This window comes from Hoplias malabaricus, chromosome 9 (genome assembly GCF_029633855.1).
Source record: "Hoplias malabaricus isolate fHopMal1 chromosome 9, fHopMal1.hap1, whole genome shotgun sequence".
Classification (NCBI taxonomy): Eukaryota; Metazoa; Chordata; class Actinopteri; order Characiformes; family Erythrinidae; genus Hoplias; species Hoplias malabaricus.
The window spans coordinates 1,441,874-1,460,748 of record NC_089808.1 but is presented as its reverse complement, the minus strand read 5'-3'; the positions used below and the strand labels follow the sequence as shown (position 1 = coordinate 1,460,748).

Here is an 18,875-nt window from a genome sequence, read left to right as displayed (position 1 = left end):
ACACTCCTCACAGACAGTCACCCGGAGGAAACCCACGCGGACACTGGGAGAACACACCACACTCCTCACAGACAGTCACCCGGAGGAAACCCACGCGGACACTGGGAGAACACACCACACTCCTCACAGACAGTCACCCGGAGGAAACCCACGCGGACACAGGGAGAACACACCACACTCCTCACAGACAGTCACCCGGAGGAAACCCACGCGGACACAGAGAGAACACACCACACTCCTTACAGACAGTCACCCGGAGGAAACCCACGCAGACACAGAGAGAACACACCACACTCCTCAGAGACAGTCACCCGGAGCGGGAATCGAACCCACAACCTCCAGGTCCATGGAGCTGTGTAACTGCGACACTAACCTGCTGCGTCTTTCACCAAAGTTGCCCAGACCAAATGCACACTTCATGAAGAAGAGCAATTAGTCCAGCTGAACTGAATTTAGTGGAGTACAGTACATTGGATAACGAATACTTTATGAATGATAAACGAATGAATATATTGTCCAAATTTTTTAATGCTACTTTACTTTAAATGAGACGCTACTGCTGCATTGTGTCTGTGTCAAAACATTGTGATAATGTGTATTGGGAAGATATCTTTTGTATTTTGATATATACCCCACCCCTAGCAGTGAGCAGAATATATAGTGTTGGTGTCATCTGCAAGAAACAGACTCTAGAAGGAGAAGCTGGTGACCACTAGGGAAAAAAACGATCAACTGGACTGTTTAGTGTAATACACAATAAGACACACTGATGGTAGGATTTGAAAATATAAGATGCATGCAGTACATGAGAGGATTTAATGTTCAGAAGCGAGTCAGTTCCAGTACTCTGTCTGAATGTCCCGATCACCGTGCTGCACTTGCAGGAGGTCTGCTCCCTGAATGATTCGTCTAATCACAGTAGCTGATGTGATTAACATGTGACCAGCTGCTTGGAGTATAGTGGAGATCATCCTGAGGGTCTCTCTGTGAGGGTGAAATTAGAAGAGAACATATATTAGTACCTTTCCATTGATTGTACACAGTTTGTGGACACCTGCCCATTTCACATCGCCATCTATCCCTTCCCTACTTCTAAACCTTTACATTGATCAATGACATCAGTTGAATTTAAAATTGGTTAGTTCTGGATCAGACACCATATCATGTTCTCAAAAATAAATCTGCATCTCCACAGAAGATGTTCTTCACTTTGTTAGAACATTCATTCATTCATTTACTGCAACCTCTTAATCCTGATCAGGTAAACTGTGTGTCCTGAGTCTCCCTGGAATAATTAGGTACAAGGCATGAACACATTGACAGGGTGCCAGTCCATCACAGGGCATAATCACATGAATATGAAAGCTGCCAACTTTAAAAAATATTTGCAGTGAGTTTTAAATTGCCATTAGCTCAGATAACTGTAGTAAGGTCATTAAGAAAAAGTTTAAAAGCTTACATTTTATATTTTTATTTCCAGTTGGACCAGTTACTGTGGATGGCACTATGTCTAAATGTTTATTTACAGCTAGAGTCATGTGAAAAAGTTAGGACACCCCATGATAATCTTTGTCTTTTTGAACATATTTAAACTCAATTAGATGTTTTCTGTAACCATCTCTGACATCGACTCGGAGGTGGTTCTTCCCATTCCTCCATGCAGAATTCTTTCAGCTGTGTTATATTATTTAAGGGGTTTCTTGAATGCACAGATCACCCCACAGCATCTCAGTAGGGTTACGATCCGGACTCTGATTTGGCCCTTCCAGAACTCTCCATTTCTTACTTTTGAGCCATTCCTTGTGGATTTTCTGGAATGTTCCGGCTCATGGTCATGTTGCATGGTCAGCTTCAGTTTTGGGAAAGATAGTCTCACATTTTCCTCAAGCACCCTCTGATACAGTGAAGAATTCATAGTAGATTCTATGATGGAGAGCTTGTCAGGCCCCACTGCAGCAAAGCAGCCCCAAGCTATGACATTTCCACCTCCCTGCTTCACAGTTGGTATGGTGTTCCATCCATCCTTCCATCCATTATCCACTGCTTATCCGGGTCCGGGTCGCGGGGTAAGCAGTCGGAGCAAAGAAACCCAGACCTCCCTCTCCCCAGCCACCGCCTCCAGCTCCTCTGGGGGTATACCGAGGCGTTCCCAGGCCAGTCGAGACATGTAGTCTCTCCAGCGTGTTCTTGGTCTGCCCCGGGGCCTCCTCCCCGTTGGACATGCCCGGAACACCTCACCAGGAAGGCGTCCAGGAGGCATCCGAACCAGACGCCTGAACCACCTCAACTGGCTCCTTCAGCGTCTCCACTCCGAGTCTCTCCCGGACGTCAGAGCTCCTAACCCTGTCCCTAAGGCAGAGTCCAGACACCCTGTGGAGAAAACTCATTTCAGCCGCTTGTACCCGCGATCTCGTTCTTTCGGTCACTACCCAAAGCTCGTGACCGTAGGTGAGGGTTGGGAGGTAGATTGAACGGTAAATCGAGAGCTTTGCTTTTCTGCTCAGCTCTCTCTTCACCACAACGGACCGGTACAGAGCCCGCATTACTGGTGACGCTGCACCGATCCGCCTGTCAATCTCCCGCTCCATCTTTCCCTCACTCGCGAACAAGACCCCGAGGTATTTAAGCTCCTCCACTTGAAGCAGGATCTCACTTCCAACCTGGAGAGAGCACTCCACGCTTTTCCGACTGAGTACCATGGACTCTGACTTGGAGGTGCTGATCCTCATCCCTACCGCTTCACACTTGGCTGCAAACTGGTCCAGCAAGAGCTGGAGGTCCCGGCTCGATGAAGCCAACAAGACCACATCATCCGCAAAAAGCAGTATGGGGTTCTTGTGCTCAAATACACAAATCATGTGCTGGTCTTCTTCTGTTACTGTGCCCAAATAATTCAGCTTTTGTCCAAAGCACATTGTTCAGGAAGTCCTGGTCTATGTTCAAAAAGACAAAGGTTTTCATGGGGTGTCCTAACTTTTTCACATGACTGTATAGTACACAAGTCAATGAGAACCTGTTGTTTCAATGGTAACAATAATGTAGTAACATTAAATAATTGAACATTAAAGTCATGTTCAAAACCTGTTCAAAAATATACAGACAGACATTTCTAAACCAACCTCTAAATGTGAAGAATTGTCCTATTTAAGTCAATGTCCCTCACCTGAGCATTTTTTTGGGTCCCAGGCATTTGAAGTCTGCACTGATTGAGTACAGACCATGGAATGTGGCCTTCACACTCAGAGAACCAAACACATCCATTGGGTTTAGACGGTAGAGGTCAAAAGTCACTCGAGCAATGTCGCGACCAGTGCGGGGTTTGCTGTCAGCTGGTTTCGGGCCACTTCTTTGGGCCAGCTGTTAAAGATAAGTTTGTTGAAAGATAAGTTGGAAATAACTGATAAAAACAAAATTCTAACACAGACAAAATAAATATAATTTGATTGCAGAATTTAATTGAAGAATTGTAACTATGGCACTTATATTCATTTTTTCTTAAAGATGTCTCATTATTCATGGCTCAGTATTCATTAATCCACAGATGTGCAGTATTTATGATCACACATACAGGATGAGGTCTCCAGGTCTGCCTTGACTCCAAGGCCATGAGAATTGTGTTGTCTGGTAAAGCCATAAGGAACTCATCTGAGTCCACTTCAGTACCGTCTTCCTCACACACCAGAGACAGCAGGGTGGGAATCAGCAAAGCATGGGCTGCCTGATACAAACATACATGTGCAATCCAAAATAACATTGAAGATATACATGTAGGCATAAGATGATCTTAAACATAAGCCACAATCCCCCTCTGATTTTTACGGTGTCTGACATTGTTTGGTTAAACAGTGCATTACATATAATGTAATGAGTAAAACAGATTTATTATGGTATTGGCTTTGGGGGTCAACTATTCAAATTGGCCATATTTTTTGGCCTATAGCGCTAACCTTTACCTGTTCACAGTGAAATTAGAAGTTGTGCTTTGGCTCACATTTGTTATGCCTGGCACAACACAGGACAACCAATACTAAAAGAAGTCATCTACATCTATTAGTTTTCAATGCCCCATACCATAAATATGTTTTGATTTCCAATTGGTACAGATTTACATATAGAATCATGTCAATATTTCAGGTTCATATCACAATTCACCCTCAAAGTTATGTTGAATTTCTAAGTGAAAATGAGTTGATGCATAAACTGTTTAACTGTTGATCACTAACCTTCTGTTTCAGCTCTTTTAGAGTTGACGCTGTCACTCCCTTACGGTTTTCTCTGTTCCATGAACACACTCTGAAAGGCCTCTGAGGAGGTGACCACACACGCCGAGACACTGACCTACAAGAGTCGTGAGAAATCAGGGAACATTTGAAAATTGATGTTCAGCTGATATGACCAAAACTAGTCTTAATCCTTCCCCAGGAATCAGGATCAAAATCTCACATATTACTGTAACTTTCAAACACAATGAGTTCAGGCACATTGCTGACTTACATTAACAAACAGAGTATGATCAGTAAGCAGGACACCGTATTACTTTGTAGGAGAGTGCATGATACTAAGTGCAGAACATATTAAAAGTTAGGAAAGTGTAGCTACTTTCCATGTTAAAGCTCAAGATGAGTGACCTCATCAAACTTACTTAATCAGTGAAGATGTTGCGTCCATGGTGATCTCAGTTATAGGAAGGATTTGTTTGCCTGTTTTTATATATGATTTACCCCCTTGATGTGTCTCTTTCTTTATGTTCCAGGAGGGGAATGAATCCTGTTGTGACCAGAATGAGCTGTTAGCCTGCCCTAAGATCTGTTCTGCTTTTGTGGACTTTGACCCTAAATGGATTATTCAGCTGGAGATGTCATGGGGCAAGGGCCAGTATTTGATAATGTGCTGAGGGTGTGTGTGAACTGAATATAAACATACACTGAACTTGAATACGATGTATACGCTAGTACAATTTTGACGTCAATCTGGAAAACAATAATGTTCATTTTTAATACAGAAGGTTTGTCAGACCTTATCTGCAAACAAACACGGGTAGATGTTTTTGACATTGTGTGCAAATACAAAAAACTAAATTATAAACTATTTACCAACTAATGTGTTACTGTGTTGTCTTATTCTGAAGCATCTGGGCTTGTATTCTTGAAAAATCACACTTTACCTGAAGTCTGGATATGTTAGGGTGACCAGATCTGAGATGACACGTCTCGGATGAGCTCTCGCGAGAACTTACATTTACGCTTCGGCATAGCTGCTCGAGATGAGGGTAGGCACGTGAGCTTTGCCTGACGTAAACAAGGACTATTGACGTGCAGACTGACCAATTCAATGTTTACAGAGAAGGTTATCGACCAATAACGGTAGCTCTACAGTCAGACCGTCCAATCAGAAGATTCTAGGCTACTTCACCACGCCCCCTTCTCACTCAAGCGAACCAGTCGGAGTAGGGGAGGGCGGGACTAGTTTGTGAACGAAATTTCTCGAAGTTCTATGTAAGCTCTAGAAAAACAAAATCCCGGACATTTGTGAAATTCCACCCGGACATTTTTTTAAGTCTAAAAAAGAGGACATGTCATGGTAAAAGAGGACGTCTGGTCACCCTAAGATATGTCTTCTAAGGCGCACACCATTACTCCACAATTTACAGTTGGTCATCACTCCTCAGCCTTAGAGGGGCAGACATAGTTTGGACATGAGCTCACTGAGTTCAAGATGGAATTGGGCTATTTATGAGCAAGAGTCTGCTTATATCTGAAACATATGGGAAGCCCAAATAGGTGGTCTAAATTTGTAAACATTCTGTGTTTTCAGGTAGACTGCCCCTAGTGCCCACATAGGCTACATTTAACCCATCCATGTCCCATAAATGACATTTGAGGGCATCCACTTTAGGGGGCAAAAAGTCGATAAACTTGCTTTTACCCAGCTGGGTTTTCTATATGTGGCCAAAAGCCATTTAAATTAATATTTTAACGACCTAATAACTGGTAAGTAGGAGCTCCCCAGAAGGCATGACGGCCTTTAAATGTTCGTGGGAAAGTCGGAAGAAATGTAGTGAAGATGGCATAGTGTGCACTTGAAGTGCGGAAGTAAACACAGGAACGCGTCCATTCAGCGGAAGCAGTTCAAGCAATCTGGCGGGGTTTTTTTGTGTGAAGATCATTGGAGAAGAGAAATGTAGAGTTCTGTTGTAAAGTTTACTAAGATTGTTTTTGTTTAAACGCCTTACGTTTATCACTAAACAGGTTTAGCGTTTACTCGCTGCGGTTGTGGTCCACTGAAATTATTTATTTATTTATTTTAACTGTCTTAATTTCTCATTTTTATTTGTGTGATTTATCTTTAGCGTTAAAGGCTCATTCAGTTTCTGTGCAATTTATATCTTGTAAATATTTACAATCTGACGTTTTAACAATGAGGAATATGGAAAGAGATACGAATAAGGGTAAGTCAATTTTGGAGAAATATTATTGTGCGAATAATGATAACGGGTTACTATCCTTTATATCATACACATATTTAACAAATTCTCATTTTTGAAATCTGGTGGTATTTCACAAAGCTAATTTTTTTAAGTTAATTTAAGTTCTGAGACTAGGGTTGTTTAATAGAGAAATATCCCTGCTTTGTGGAAAAGTTACTTCCACTTACAATTCTGAAAACATCAGGACACTTTGCAAAATGTAAAACAAAAACAAAACGGTAATGATGTTCAAAATATTTAGACCCCATATTCAACTGAAAATCTTACTGACTGCAGTTTAGCACCTGGGACTGAAAACATTGTCTGCATGGCAGTATGTTGCTCCAAATCCTGTATATGTTTATTCATTCATTGTCTGTAACCTCCTATAACATTCAGGGTCGCGGTGGGTCCTGAGCCTACCCAGAATCACTGGACGCAAGGCAGGAATACACCCTGAAGCGTGTCCTTCACAGGGCGACACACACGCTCACACATTCACTCACACCTATGGGAGGAAACCCACGCAGACACAGGGAGAACACACCACACTCCTCACAGACAGTCACCCGGAGCGGGAATCAAACCCACAACCTCCAGGCCCCTGGAGCTGTGTGACTGCGACACCTACCTGCTGCTCCACCATGCCACCCTATATATATATATATATTAATTTGGAAAACACAGTATAAGTGCATTGTACTTTATAGACAATATTTAAAATAGATTTGCCTTAAATCTGTTCACATTTAAAAATTATGGTTCTTCAGACCGATGGAGAATGTGCTATAGATGGTTGTATAAGGCACTGAAAGGGTTCGCTTGTTATAATAAAACTGTTTTTGGTGCCATACAGAAGCCTTTTTTGACATGTACTATATTGAACCCTTTATTTCTCCATTAATCAGAAGAACCCCTTGATGATGCAAAGAACAATTTAATCATGTAAAATGTTCTTTTAAGCGTTCTTTAGGAAAGAAAATGGTTTTACATAAAACCTTGAACCCTCGCACGTTTTTAAGTGTGTTATGTTTTCTTTCAATCAGGCGACCCACTACCAGCTGCTTCTCTTCGACTCCTGGCTCCACCAGTGAGACTCGTCTCAGCCGCCGCGTGGAAGGTGATGAAGCAGCGTGATGTTATGCATTTTGGAAAGCTGGAGGAGTTTGTGACCTCGGTCTCAGACACTGTACCTGGGCTGCTGACTTATAGGCACTTGGCCAAGCTGACTGTGGGTCTGCGAGCACGGGTAAGTTTTGTATTTTGAGATCAATGGAATGTAATTTATCCTAAGTTTTTTTTATATCCAATTTTATTCCAAGAAATTTTGGAGCTTTTCTATTGGTCGTCTTGAAATCTGTGCACAATGTGCAGGACAGCTCCTGTGTTCAAATGATGTAGTAAACTAAATCTGGAAACAAATAATTAATTAAATTAAACAATAAATAAGAAAAGAACAGAAGATACTTTAGTGACTGCTTTAATTTAAATATGGCACATCAAAACAGTGTATTTTCAGGCTTGAATACTTTTTGCAAAAGTGAAAAGATAACTTTATTTATCTGATAACTTTAAATGCCTGCTGCCACTAGTCTAACAAAGTGAGAATTATAGGTCTCTAGTGTCTTCATCATTTGAGTGTGACTGTGACCATAATGTAACCACTCCCCTTTCCTTCCCACTTTACTCTGGGACTGTTTAATGTCTCTAAAACTACCTCACACTGTTTCAATTATTAATATTACAGTTACATAAAATGCTTATGAATATGTCTGTAACCTTGAAATATATGTAAATACCAGAATTTCACCAGTATCATCATCATCATCATCATCATCATAACAAATCAGTAAATATGTTTAGGTTCACAGTTGTGAAAAGTTAATCAAATGGCTGCATTTGCCATGTGGACATTGAGAATCCTAGTTCCTATCACAACACTTGTAAGAAATCTTCAGCAATATTTCACTAAAATATATATATATCATTCATAAATCTTGTTCTTTCTTTAAAGCTGATCCTGGAGCAACTCCGTGTGTCTCAGTCTCCAAACGCTGAGCTCATTCTACCTCAGCTAGAGAGAATGTGTGTTCCCATCCCACCCAAAGGGAAAGTGAGTGGCCTATTTTCTCTCACTCCCACAGAGACAGTTTTGAGTTAGGATAGGTTAAAGTGTTTATAAAGAAGAGTTTTACTGACTATAGTTTTTGACATATTGAATCAAATTAAAAGAAATAAAATGGGACATACACGTTTGCATGTGGTTTCTCCTCGCTCAATTTATTTAGTCACCATGGAAATTTTTAATGAAAATCTAATTTTGATTTTATTAAAATGTATTCATTCATTGTCTGTAAGCGCTTATCCAGTTCAGGGTCGCGGTGGGTCCAGAGCCTACCTGGAATCATTGGGCGCAAGACGGGACTACACCCTGGAGGGGGCGCCAGTCCTTCACAGGGCAACACACATTCACTCACACCTACGGACACTTGAGTCTCCAATGCACCTACCAAGGTGTGTTTTTGGACTGTAGGAGGAAACCGGAGCACCCGGAGGAAACCCACGCAGACACAGGGAGAACAAACCACACTCCTCACAGACAGTCACCCGGAGGATACCCACACAGACACAGGGAGAACACACCACACTCCTCACAGACAGTCACCTGGAGGAAACCCACACAGACACAGGGAGAACACACCACACTCCTCACAGACAGTCACCCGGAGGAAACCCACGCAGACACAGGGAGAACACACCACTCTCCTCACAGACAGTCACCTGGAGGAAACCCACTCCTGACAGTCACCTGGAGGAAACCCACACAGACACAGAGAGAACACACCACACTCCTCACAGACAGTCACCTGGAGGAAACCCACTCATACACAGGGAGAACACACCACACTCCTCACAGACAGTCACCCGGAGGAAACCCACTCATACACAGGGAGAACACACCACACTCCTGACAGACAGTCACCTGGAGGAAACCCACACAGACACAGAGAGAACACACCACACTCCTGACAGACAGTCACCTGGAGGAAACCCACGCAGACACAGGGAGAACACCCCACACTCCTCACAGACAGTCACCCGGAGGAAACCCACTCATACACAGGGAGAACACACCACACTCCTCACAGACAGTCACCTGGAGGAAACCCACACAGACACAAAGAGAACACACCACACTCCTCACAGACAGTCACCTGGAGGAAACCCACGCAGACACAGGGAGAACACACCACACTCCTCACAGACAGTCACCCGGAGGAAACCCACTCATACACAGGGAGAACACACCACACTCCTGACAGACAGTCACCTGGAGGAAACCCACACAGACACAGAGAGAACACACCACACTCCTCACAGACAGTCACCTGGAGCAGGGCTCAAACCCACAACCTCCAGGTCCCTGGAGTGCAACACTAAGTGCTGCACCACCATGCCGCCCTTTATACATTTTAGAAATGAGTCAGTGATTCCAACTGTAAAAATTCAAACAGATCCTACGTCAAAATACTTTGACATTGAAATATTATGCTGTGTAATTTTTATTTATTTTTTTTACGTTCTGTATAAACAAAGGTCCACACCACACGCTTCCAAATATCTATATCTGTTTGCACTAGCTCATCAAGCCATAGGTGAACTAAGAGCTTTTTTTCCAGGATACATACATATATATATATATATATATATATATATATATATATATATATATATATTTATCTGTAAGGAGTGCACAAGACAGTAAGTGCCATTCAGTTGCATTGAGACCCCCAAAATAAGTAGTGTTTGTTCATACATATAATAAAAGAAGAATGAACACTGAAGACATCTCAGTTCAATATTGTTCATTTATTTATTTATTCTCACTGCTGTTTTATTAAAAAAAAAGCAATGACATAACCAATAACACATCGTTTTCTGTGTCCTAACGCCATCAAGAGAAAGGATCAGAAAGTTGAGATGGCTGTGAAGCACTTCCACAACTTTGTGCACACACTTCTTAAGAACACAGCAGCTAGAAGACGATTCTTCCTGGTGAGAATTTATCATGCTGCTTCTCTAATAGGTCTGAAATAACTAACGTTATATCTTGAGATTTATTTATTCATGTATTGTTCCGTTAAAATTTTAATACATTCATTTTATCCAGTTTCATATTTAATTATTTCCTATTATAATCACAGGAGGAATTTGATGCTCAGTATGGCCCCGAATATGACACAGCATTAGAGAAGCTGCTGTGGGAATTCCTGACCAGACTGGACCAGCTGCTTCCAGTCCCGGACCTCGCTCAGGTCTCTGTTTCTGCATTACATTGTCCTTTGTGTCTAGGTCACACATGCTGTACTGCCGAACAAAATCATGAACTTAATTGTGGAATTAAATTCCACGATTAGATGCCTTTGATGTTTATTAGAAATACCCAAGCACAAATTCCTGATATTTGCAAAAGATTTCACAATGACTGCTGATGCACAGAAAAAAAAAAGTCTTTTGGAGCATAACTGGGCTGTCGCAATAATTACAATATGATAATCCCATGCTAATGACCAGCTAGCTGCAAGGAATGGCATAGTATGCATGTTTACCTTTTCCTTGCATGGTCTTTCTTGTTTTACACTTTGGTGTGTGTGTGTGTGTAATGAATTTTATATATACTTGTTTAAAAAAAATCGTTAAAATGTTAGTAGTGTAATTTTTCCCAATTTTTGGCATCTGAACGGACACAATGGCAGCAAACTTAGTCACAAACCCAAATGCAGCTTCGCCAATTGGGAGCATTTCTGCTCTCAACCAAATGAAAAAGGAGATCCAGGCAGCTCAGACGAGGCAATAGGCCTCTGTACTAGAAAGGGTGCTGTAAAAATGGGAAATCCAAAAATTGAGAGCTCATCTAGCTACCTATAATTCTGCTTTCGAAGTACGACTGCTTCCACCAGCACAGAGTCATGGAGCAGCCTCAAAAGGAACAGTTCAGCCCTGTTCTATGTGATAATTAGGAGTGTAGCACTAGAATCGGGGTGAATTAAGTAATCTGTGGCGGTAAAATCGCAGTTTTGAACCCTGTTAAAACAACGCACAGGAAATTCTTTTACCGCGACAGTCCTAAGCATCACATAAGTATTTTAGTTTAGTCTAAGTCTTAGTTTTCAAGATATTAACGTTGTATCCAGAGTACAATATTTACTGAAATGTGCTTATTTTTATGCTTTTACATGCATTTGTTAAATGCCTTTATCTGCAGATTGGTAGCAAGTGTGCCTGGATTTTTATTCATTTTCATGTGTTTGCTCTGTGTGTGAAATGTATATTTCTTTCTAATGCTAATTAAGGTAGGTGTATCCCAAAACACATTTATGGCTTGGTATCAGCATTTACAAGTAATCTCAGTAATGGCATCGGTAATTCTTACCAAATTTATGGTACTGTTTTATTAATTTAGTCATGGACTCTAGGAGTCCGCCGTTAGTCCTAGCTGTTGACTCTGTGTGTGTTTTTCAGACTGTGTCATGGCTTAGTGCTGCCCCAGCTGTGTTGGAAGAATGTGCACAATCTGTAAGTCAGCCGCAACTCCTCAGGACTCTGCTGCAGCACGAGAAATGTCTGGGACACATGGATTCAGCTGGTGAGTATAGACACAACTATTTCTCAATTATCCAAATAAACAAAAAAATAGATGGATTAACGTTAATGTTTTGGTGAAACTGACTCACTGCTGTTTTTTCCCCCCTCACTTAGCATCTGTTCCCTCCACTACTGGAGACTCCATCTTATCCTCACTGTCTCTTCCACCTTCGGGCAAAGTAATGCAGACCAGACAGTCAGGATCAGCTCCTGCTCAGGACATTGACGCAAGTCCTACTTCACTGGTAGAAAGGTCCAGTAGAAGGCAAAGTAAGAGAACGGTGTCAGAGACTGCATCTGTGATTGGGACAGTATCTTCTAAAAACCTCTCTTTGAGGGCTTCAGCCAGCCAGGACATGGCATCCGTTTCCGAAAGAGAGCTTAAAGTAGATTCAGCCACCAAAGAAGCTTCCACGTGCACAAGTGTCAAACTCGGGTCATGTTCTGAGAGCGAGCTTGTGGAGAATGGTAAAGAGAAAGAAGAATTTCTTGGAAATATGCTGGTTAATGTAGTTAGTCAAACATCAACAAGCAGTGAAGAAGAAAACAGTGCAGAAACCAAAGTGCAACAAGCGAAAAGATGTTCAAGGAGGAGAAGTGTAGTGAACAAACAAGAGACAAGGAGTAGTCCAAGAATGCTGGAGCGGGAGAGGATGAGGAACGAAGAATGGCCTGATGATGGCAGAAAGATGTCTCTGAGATCTGCTGGAGACATCACGTGCCATGAAGGCAAGGACATGTCTGCTGTTCTCAATTCTTGTATGAAGCGTCAGCTTAGAGTTACAATTCCACGACTGGAAATCAGAGATGTCACTCAACCCATGCTAATCACCACTGACAATAAGGAACAGACTACAAAAACAGACGGTGCATGCAGAATAAGAAGTGGTGACTCGGTGAGCGTAAAGAGGAAACTCTGTAATCCAGAGACACCTGAAAAGAACATGAACAGAACTCATAAACAGTAAGAGGAGCTTCTTACATATTTATGCATGTTGAATAACTGATGATTACAAATGTTATGTGTAAAATGGTGTGTATTCTGCAACTGTAATATAGCGATAAATATGAAAGTAATACTGTTCGTTTTACTTCAGGGTCTGTGCTGGTTCACCCTGTTTTCCGACCCTGATGCGTGTTGGGTTGGATTCTTCAGGTAATTATTATCACTTTTAAACTCTTATTTTATGGAATGAATAGTTTACTGTCAGAGATCAGCATCTACAGGGGCTGGACAATGAAAGTGAAACCCCTGGTTTTAGACCACAGTAATGTATTAGTACGGTGTAGGGCCTCCTTTTGCGGCCGATACAGCGTCAGTTGGTCTTGGGAATGACATACACAAGTCCTGCACAGTGGTCAGAGGGATTTGAAGCCATTCTTCTTGCAGGACAGTGGCCAGGTCTCTACGTGATGCTGGTGGAGGAAAACGTTTCCTGACTCGCTCCTCCAAAACACCCCAAAGTGTCTCAATAATATTTAGATCTGGTGACTGTGCAGGCCATGGGAGATGTTCAACTTCACTTTCATGTTCATCAAACCAGTCTTTCACCAGTCTTGCTGTGTGTATTGGTGCATTGTCGTCCTGATACACGGCACCGCCTTCAGGACACAGTGTTTGAACCATTGGATGCACATGGTCTTACTGGTGCAGTGTGGAGTTAATGAAGATTGTCCACCAGACTGCTCCAATTTAGCCATGAAACCTCCCACACTACAATGACAGGTGTTTCACTTTCATTGTCTAACCCTTGTAGTTCTATCAACATCTTCATGCCTTTAAGAAATTGTATAGCAGAAGTCACTAAACATGCTTCTGCTTTGCTGCAGACTACAAGGGGGCAGCCCTGGCCTTGCGGTTAGAGAAGCTAGCTTGAGATTGGAAGGTCGCCGGTTCCCAGGACCGGCAAGAGAATAATTATTCACGGCTGAAGTGCCCTTGAGCAAGGCACCTAACCCCCAAACTGCTCTCGGGCGCCGAGATGGTCGGCAGCCCCCTGCTCCAGTGTGTGTGTTAGTGTTTGTTCACTGTTCCTAGTGTGTCTGAAGAATAACTATGGTGTTTGTGTGTTCACTGCCATGCATGAGTCAATTTCTCTAAGGGCATCAATAAACGTGTTGTTTCTTCTTAAATCAAGAAGTCATTGTTTAGCTCAATGAACTGTTAGATTTGAGTGTGAGGGGCCACCTCTAGGATCTCAAGAAGAACTGGTGTACAGTAATAATGTAGTGTGCAGTAGAGATTCTCTGAATATATATTTTTTTGATTGAACCATGTATTCAAATTTAAAACAAGCGTAGGACAATTTTATTTTCGTTTAAATAGAATTTTGAATCGATTCTGGGTCCTGGAGTGGAAGCCATCACCAGCAAAGTGCTGGTGGGAACTGAAGTGTGGCTGTAAACACAATCTGGCAGAGTTCGTCGTACATACACTGAGATTGGTACCGAATGTTGTCTAAAAGAGGTCACTAAAGTCAATGTTTTACACTAAACACTAACTAAACGTTAGTGTTCAGTGATATTTCTCATAGTCAACACTGAGGAAGGTCCTCCACCTTCATTGTTATGCTGTCAGTCATTATGCCATGCCTCTCTCAGCTGATGTCCCGCCATCCACAGCAGAATCGGGCTAAATGTCTGAAAGTGAAAACTAAAAAGATATGAAACTAAAAGAGTTTGATATTTTTAAATATGAATCTAAAAAATTTCAGAATTGAATCAAAATTCTGTTTGAAAATGTGTAACGGTTTAAACTGTGTGTTTGCTGGGATGTAAAGTCCAGTATTCAATAAAAAATTTAAATAGCAGTTTAGCTTTTTTTTTGTTTTGTTTTGTTTTGTTTTAAACCTCCTTGACGGTAGGGCCCTGGGGGTGGATGAGGTTCACCCCGGGTTCCTCAAGGCTCTGGATGTTGTGGGGCTGTCTTGGTTGACACAAGTTGCGATGTTGTCTTTGCAACATCGCATGGACATCGGGGGCAGTGCCTCTGGACTGGCAGACTGGAGTGGTGGTTCCCCTTTTTAAAAAGGGGGGTCGGAGGGTGTGTTCCAACTATAGGGGGATCACACTACTCAGCCTCCCCGGTAAGGTCTATGCGGGGGTACTGGAGAGGAGAGTCCGACTGATAGTTGAACCTCGGATCCAGGAGGAACAATGCGGATTCCGCCCCGGTCGTGGAACACAGGACCAGCTCTTTACCCTCGCTAGGATCCTGGAGGGTGCATGGGAGTTTGCTCGACCAGTCTACATGTGTTTTGTGGATCTGGAGAAGGCATTCGACCGTGTCCCTCGGGGTATTCTGTGGGGGGTGCTCAGGGAGTATGGGGTACTGGGCTCTTTGTTACGAGCTATCCAGTCCCTGTACAAACAGAGCAGGAGTCTGGTTCCTATGGCTGGCAGTAAGTCCGACTGGTTTCCAGTCGGAGTTGGACTCCGTCAGGGCTGCCCGTTGTCACCGGTTCTGTTCACAATTTTTATGGACAGAATTTCTCGGCATAGCCAAGTGGCGGAGGGTGTCCGGTTTGGTGGTCTAAGGATTCCATGTCTGCTTTTTGCAGATGATGTGGTCTTGTTGGCTTCATCGAGCCGGGACCTCCAGCTCTTGCTGGACCAGTTTGCAGCCGATTGTGAAGCGGTAGGGATGAGGATCAGCACCTCCAAGTCCATGGTACTCAGTCGGAAAAAGGTGGAGTGCTCTCTCCAGGTTGGAAGTGAGATCCTGCCTCAAGTGGAGGAGCTTAAATACCTCGGGGTCTTGTTCACGAGTGAGGGAAAGGTGGAGCGGGAGATTGACAGGCGGATCGGTGCAGCGTCAGCAGTAATGCGGGCTCTGTACCGGTCCGTTGTGGTGAAGAGAGAGCTGAGCAGAAAAGCAAAGCTCTCGATTTACCGTTCAATCTACGTCCCAACCCTCACCTATGGTCACGAGCTTTGGGTAGTGACCGAAAGAACGAGATCGTGGGTACAAGCGGCTGAAATGAGTTTTCTCCGCAGGATGTCTGGACTCTCCCTTAGAGACAGGGTTAGGAGCTCGGACATCCGGGAGAGACTCGGAGTGGAGCCGCTGCTCCTCCACGTCGAGAGGAGTCAGTTGAGGTGGTTCGGGCGTCTGGTTCGGATGCCTCCTGGACGCCTTCCTGGTGAGGTGTACCGGGCATGTCCAACGGGGAGGAGGCCCCGGGGCAGACCAAGAACACGCTGGAGAGACTACATGTCTCGACTGGCCTGGGAATGCCTCGGTATACCCCCGGAGGAGCTGGAGGCGGTGGCTGGGGAGAGGGAGGTCTGGGTTTCTTTGCTCCGACTGCTTCCCCCGCGACCCGGACCCGGATAAGCGGTGGATAATGGATGGATGGATGGATGGATGTTTCAAACCAAGGCAAAAATATATTTATCTTTATTAATTCATGATTCATGAATGTTTTGTACAAATTTCATTTGGGTGCATCCCTAGTGTGGAGTGTATATTAGGTTTTTGTGTCATTTATAATTGTAATTCCGAATTAAAACGTTCTCCCGCCCATTTGTTATTAAAAAAAAAAACAACCTAAAGTTAAAATGACAGTCTAATTATCACCACGTCCATCAAGGAAATAGCACAGGAAAATTTAGAATTTGTAACTACTATTATACATTACACAAAAACACATTTTACACACATTTGCACCTAATACACACAGGTTAAATGAATACACTCAGAAGAACACTTTGTACTGTGGTTATTTTATGTATTCATTCATTTCCATCAGTAGCATTTAGTTTATATTCTTTTCACACTTGTGAAACTACTAACTTTTATTTCTGTATGTTCTAATTGTTTTCTCAAACGTATAAATGGATTAGTGCCTATATTAACTTCAGAGGCGATTGCTCTAAGACTGCAAGAGAAGCTCAGCTTCCCCTAAAATGTCAAAAAATAAGTGATCAAATATATACTGTTGTGTGTACGTGTCATTGAATAAATATGCACTACAACGCGCTCAACTTTTGTTCAGAATCAGCTTCTTATCACTAGTAAAGACACGGCTTTCCTCTCAATCATTCCCGCAGCTTCACGGTGCTTTAAACAGTTTACACATTTTATGTAGGCCGAAATTGAGCTTCCCCTCCTTGAAAGACCAGCGTCCACCACTGATTAACTTATATTTAACTCTTCTAACTGTTCCTTCAATTAGACTTTCTACTTTGGAATTATCTACCATCCTCTCTTTGTAACTGTTTGTCCCTGTTATCCTTCAGATCTATGGTTAAAACTAGCCTCTTTTCTTCCTTGGATTCACCTTCTTCTTCTGAATTCTTTTCAACATTTACTGCAACTTAAGTAATCCAAAATAAAATTTCACTTGTACTGTGTCAGGATTCTTCATAAACATAATGTATATTTCAATATTTTTATTGTACAATTGATGCAAGTCTATCTTTTTATTTCTTAAGAAAAGTCTTCACCTGTTAGTGAATCCACTGAAGACATTGTTGGTGATTCTGAAGATGAAGCTTTGAAGAAAGTGAAAAGCAGGGTGGGTATATACACTTACATACTATTTGTCTAAATGTGTGTAGACAGCTCTTGTAATTATTGAATTAAGGTACACCGATGTTAGACATTTGGGATTGTACAATCTCAATAAAAAAAAAAAAAAAACACACCCAGATGATGTCCTGGAGAACAATAAGTATTTAAGCTGCTAGTGGCTGTATATAATTGTCCAAAATATTAATAAGCAAGCGTGTATATTATCACATATTTACTCAAAGATATTGCTATAACATCATTAAGATGCTAGAATTGACATTTTATAATGTTGCAGTTGTTTTCAACTCGCTACTGCAAGACCAAGAACAACACATATGTTCCCACATTACGTGAGTTTTGGAGTCCTGCTTTGCTTCGCCGTGACCTTGTGTCTCCAGGGAACGGGTACAGATGAAATTCATTCAATAGAACGGTCACTCTTCTGGAGTCAGAGTCATAAACAGATGTGCTAGCACTGGCTGTGTCTTTTTGAAGAAAATATGTTAGTATTTGTTTCTGTCTTTTGCATTTCATCACTGTCCAAAAAAAGCATTCATCTCCATTTTTGTTGATTTTTAGCTTACGTTATCATTTGAACACAACAGCTGTCCTTCACACTGTGTGGGACAATATTGGACCAATAGAAATGCTCAAATTACTTGGAATTAAATCTTTTATATCGACTTCCATTGAAAGTTTACTTCTCCTGTAAAACTATTTTGTAGATGTGTTTTTCATTGGACAGCATCGCTATCTATATTCAGAACATAGTTTGGAACATTTGAAGGGGTATTATTCCAAACGTCTTTGTGTAATTCAGTGGATGGGGAAGTGACGCATTCTACAGTAAATTACTAATTTTGGGATTCTTTACACATTTCCAACAATGTCTTGGAGATCAGGCAATTAACTTTCTGTGAGCTTTGAGGCATTGAAGTCTTCTGAGATGCATTTCCCATCACCACCACAATCTCTAAGTTTCTTTTGATTGTTTGATTGAATTATCAACATTTGTTTTACCTAGCAAAACCTGTTATTTTTATGCATGTTGTTTAATATTTGTATCTTTATAAACATCATGTCAAACACTACCTATAAACACTAATTTAATATATATATTTACTTTAATAAATTTATCCTGTGTATTAAAGTACAGCCTTTCATTTTTACTTGGTGTAGCTGCATGTTATTTCTTAAGAAACAAAATTCATTCATTCATTCATTATCTGTAACCCTTATCCAGTTCAG

General features: G+C 41.9%; 2 protein-coding genes across 4 annotated transcripts; one reads left to right on the top strand and one right to left on the bottom strand.

The window, feature by feature from the left end:
- Positions 1-254: 254 nt before the first annotated feature.
- Positions 255-4,755, bottom strand: cideb (cell death inducing DFFA like effector b). Its single transcript, XM_066682171.1, has 5 exons — positions 4,643-4,755; positions 4,224-4,338; positions 3,569-3,718; positions 3,164-3,357; positions 255-984 (listed from the first exon to the last, which is right to left on the bottom strand). Exons 1-5 carry the CDS (start codon positions 4,666-4,668, stop codon positions 834-836), a joined length of 636 nt encoding a protein of 211 aa, XP_066538268.1. The 5' UTR covers positions 4,669-4,755; the 3' UTR covers positions 255-833.
- Positions 4,756-6,081: 1,326 nt separating this feature from the next.
- Positions 6,082-18,724, top strand: tinf2 (TERF1 (TRF1)-interacting nuclear factor 2). Of its 3 annotated transcripts, XM_066681451.1 has the most exons (11): positions 6,082-6,180; positions 6,350-6,448; positions 7,513-7,715; positions 8,481-8,579; positions 10,427-10,522; positions 10,672-10,782; positions 11,990-12,113; positions 12,227-13,076; positions 13,210-13,268; positions 17,549-17,631; positions 17,923-18,724. In XM_066681451.1, the coding sequence occupies exons 2-11, from the start codon at positions 6,418-6,420 to the stop codon at positions 18,040-18,042; spliced, it is 1,776 nt and encodes a 591-aa protein (XP_066537548.1). In that variant the 5' UTR covers positions 6,082-6,180; positions 6,350-6,417; the 3' UTR covers positions 18,043-18,724. The 3 variants fall into 3 exon arrangements, with proteins under 3 accessions (XP_066537548.1, XP_066537547.1, XP_066537549.1); XM_066681450.1 differs by having other exon boundaries at positions 6,105-6,448; XM_066681452.1 differs by lacking the exons at positions 17,549-17,631; positions 17,923-18,724 and adding an exon at positions 13,943-14,863 and having other exon boundaries at positions 6,105-6,448.
- The last annotated feature ends 151 nt before the right edge of the window (positions 18,725-18,875 follow it).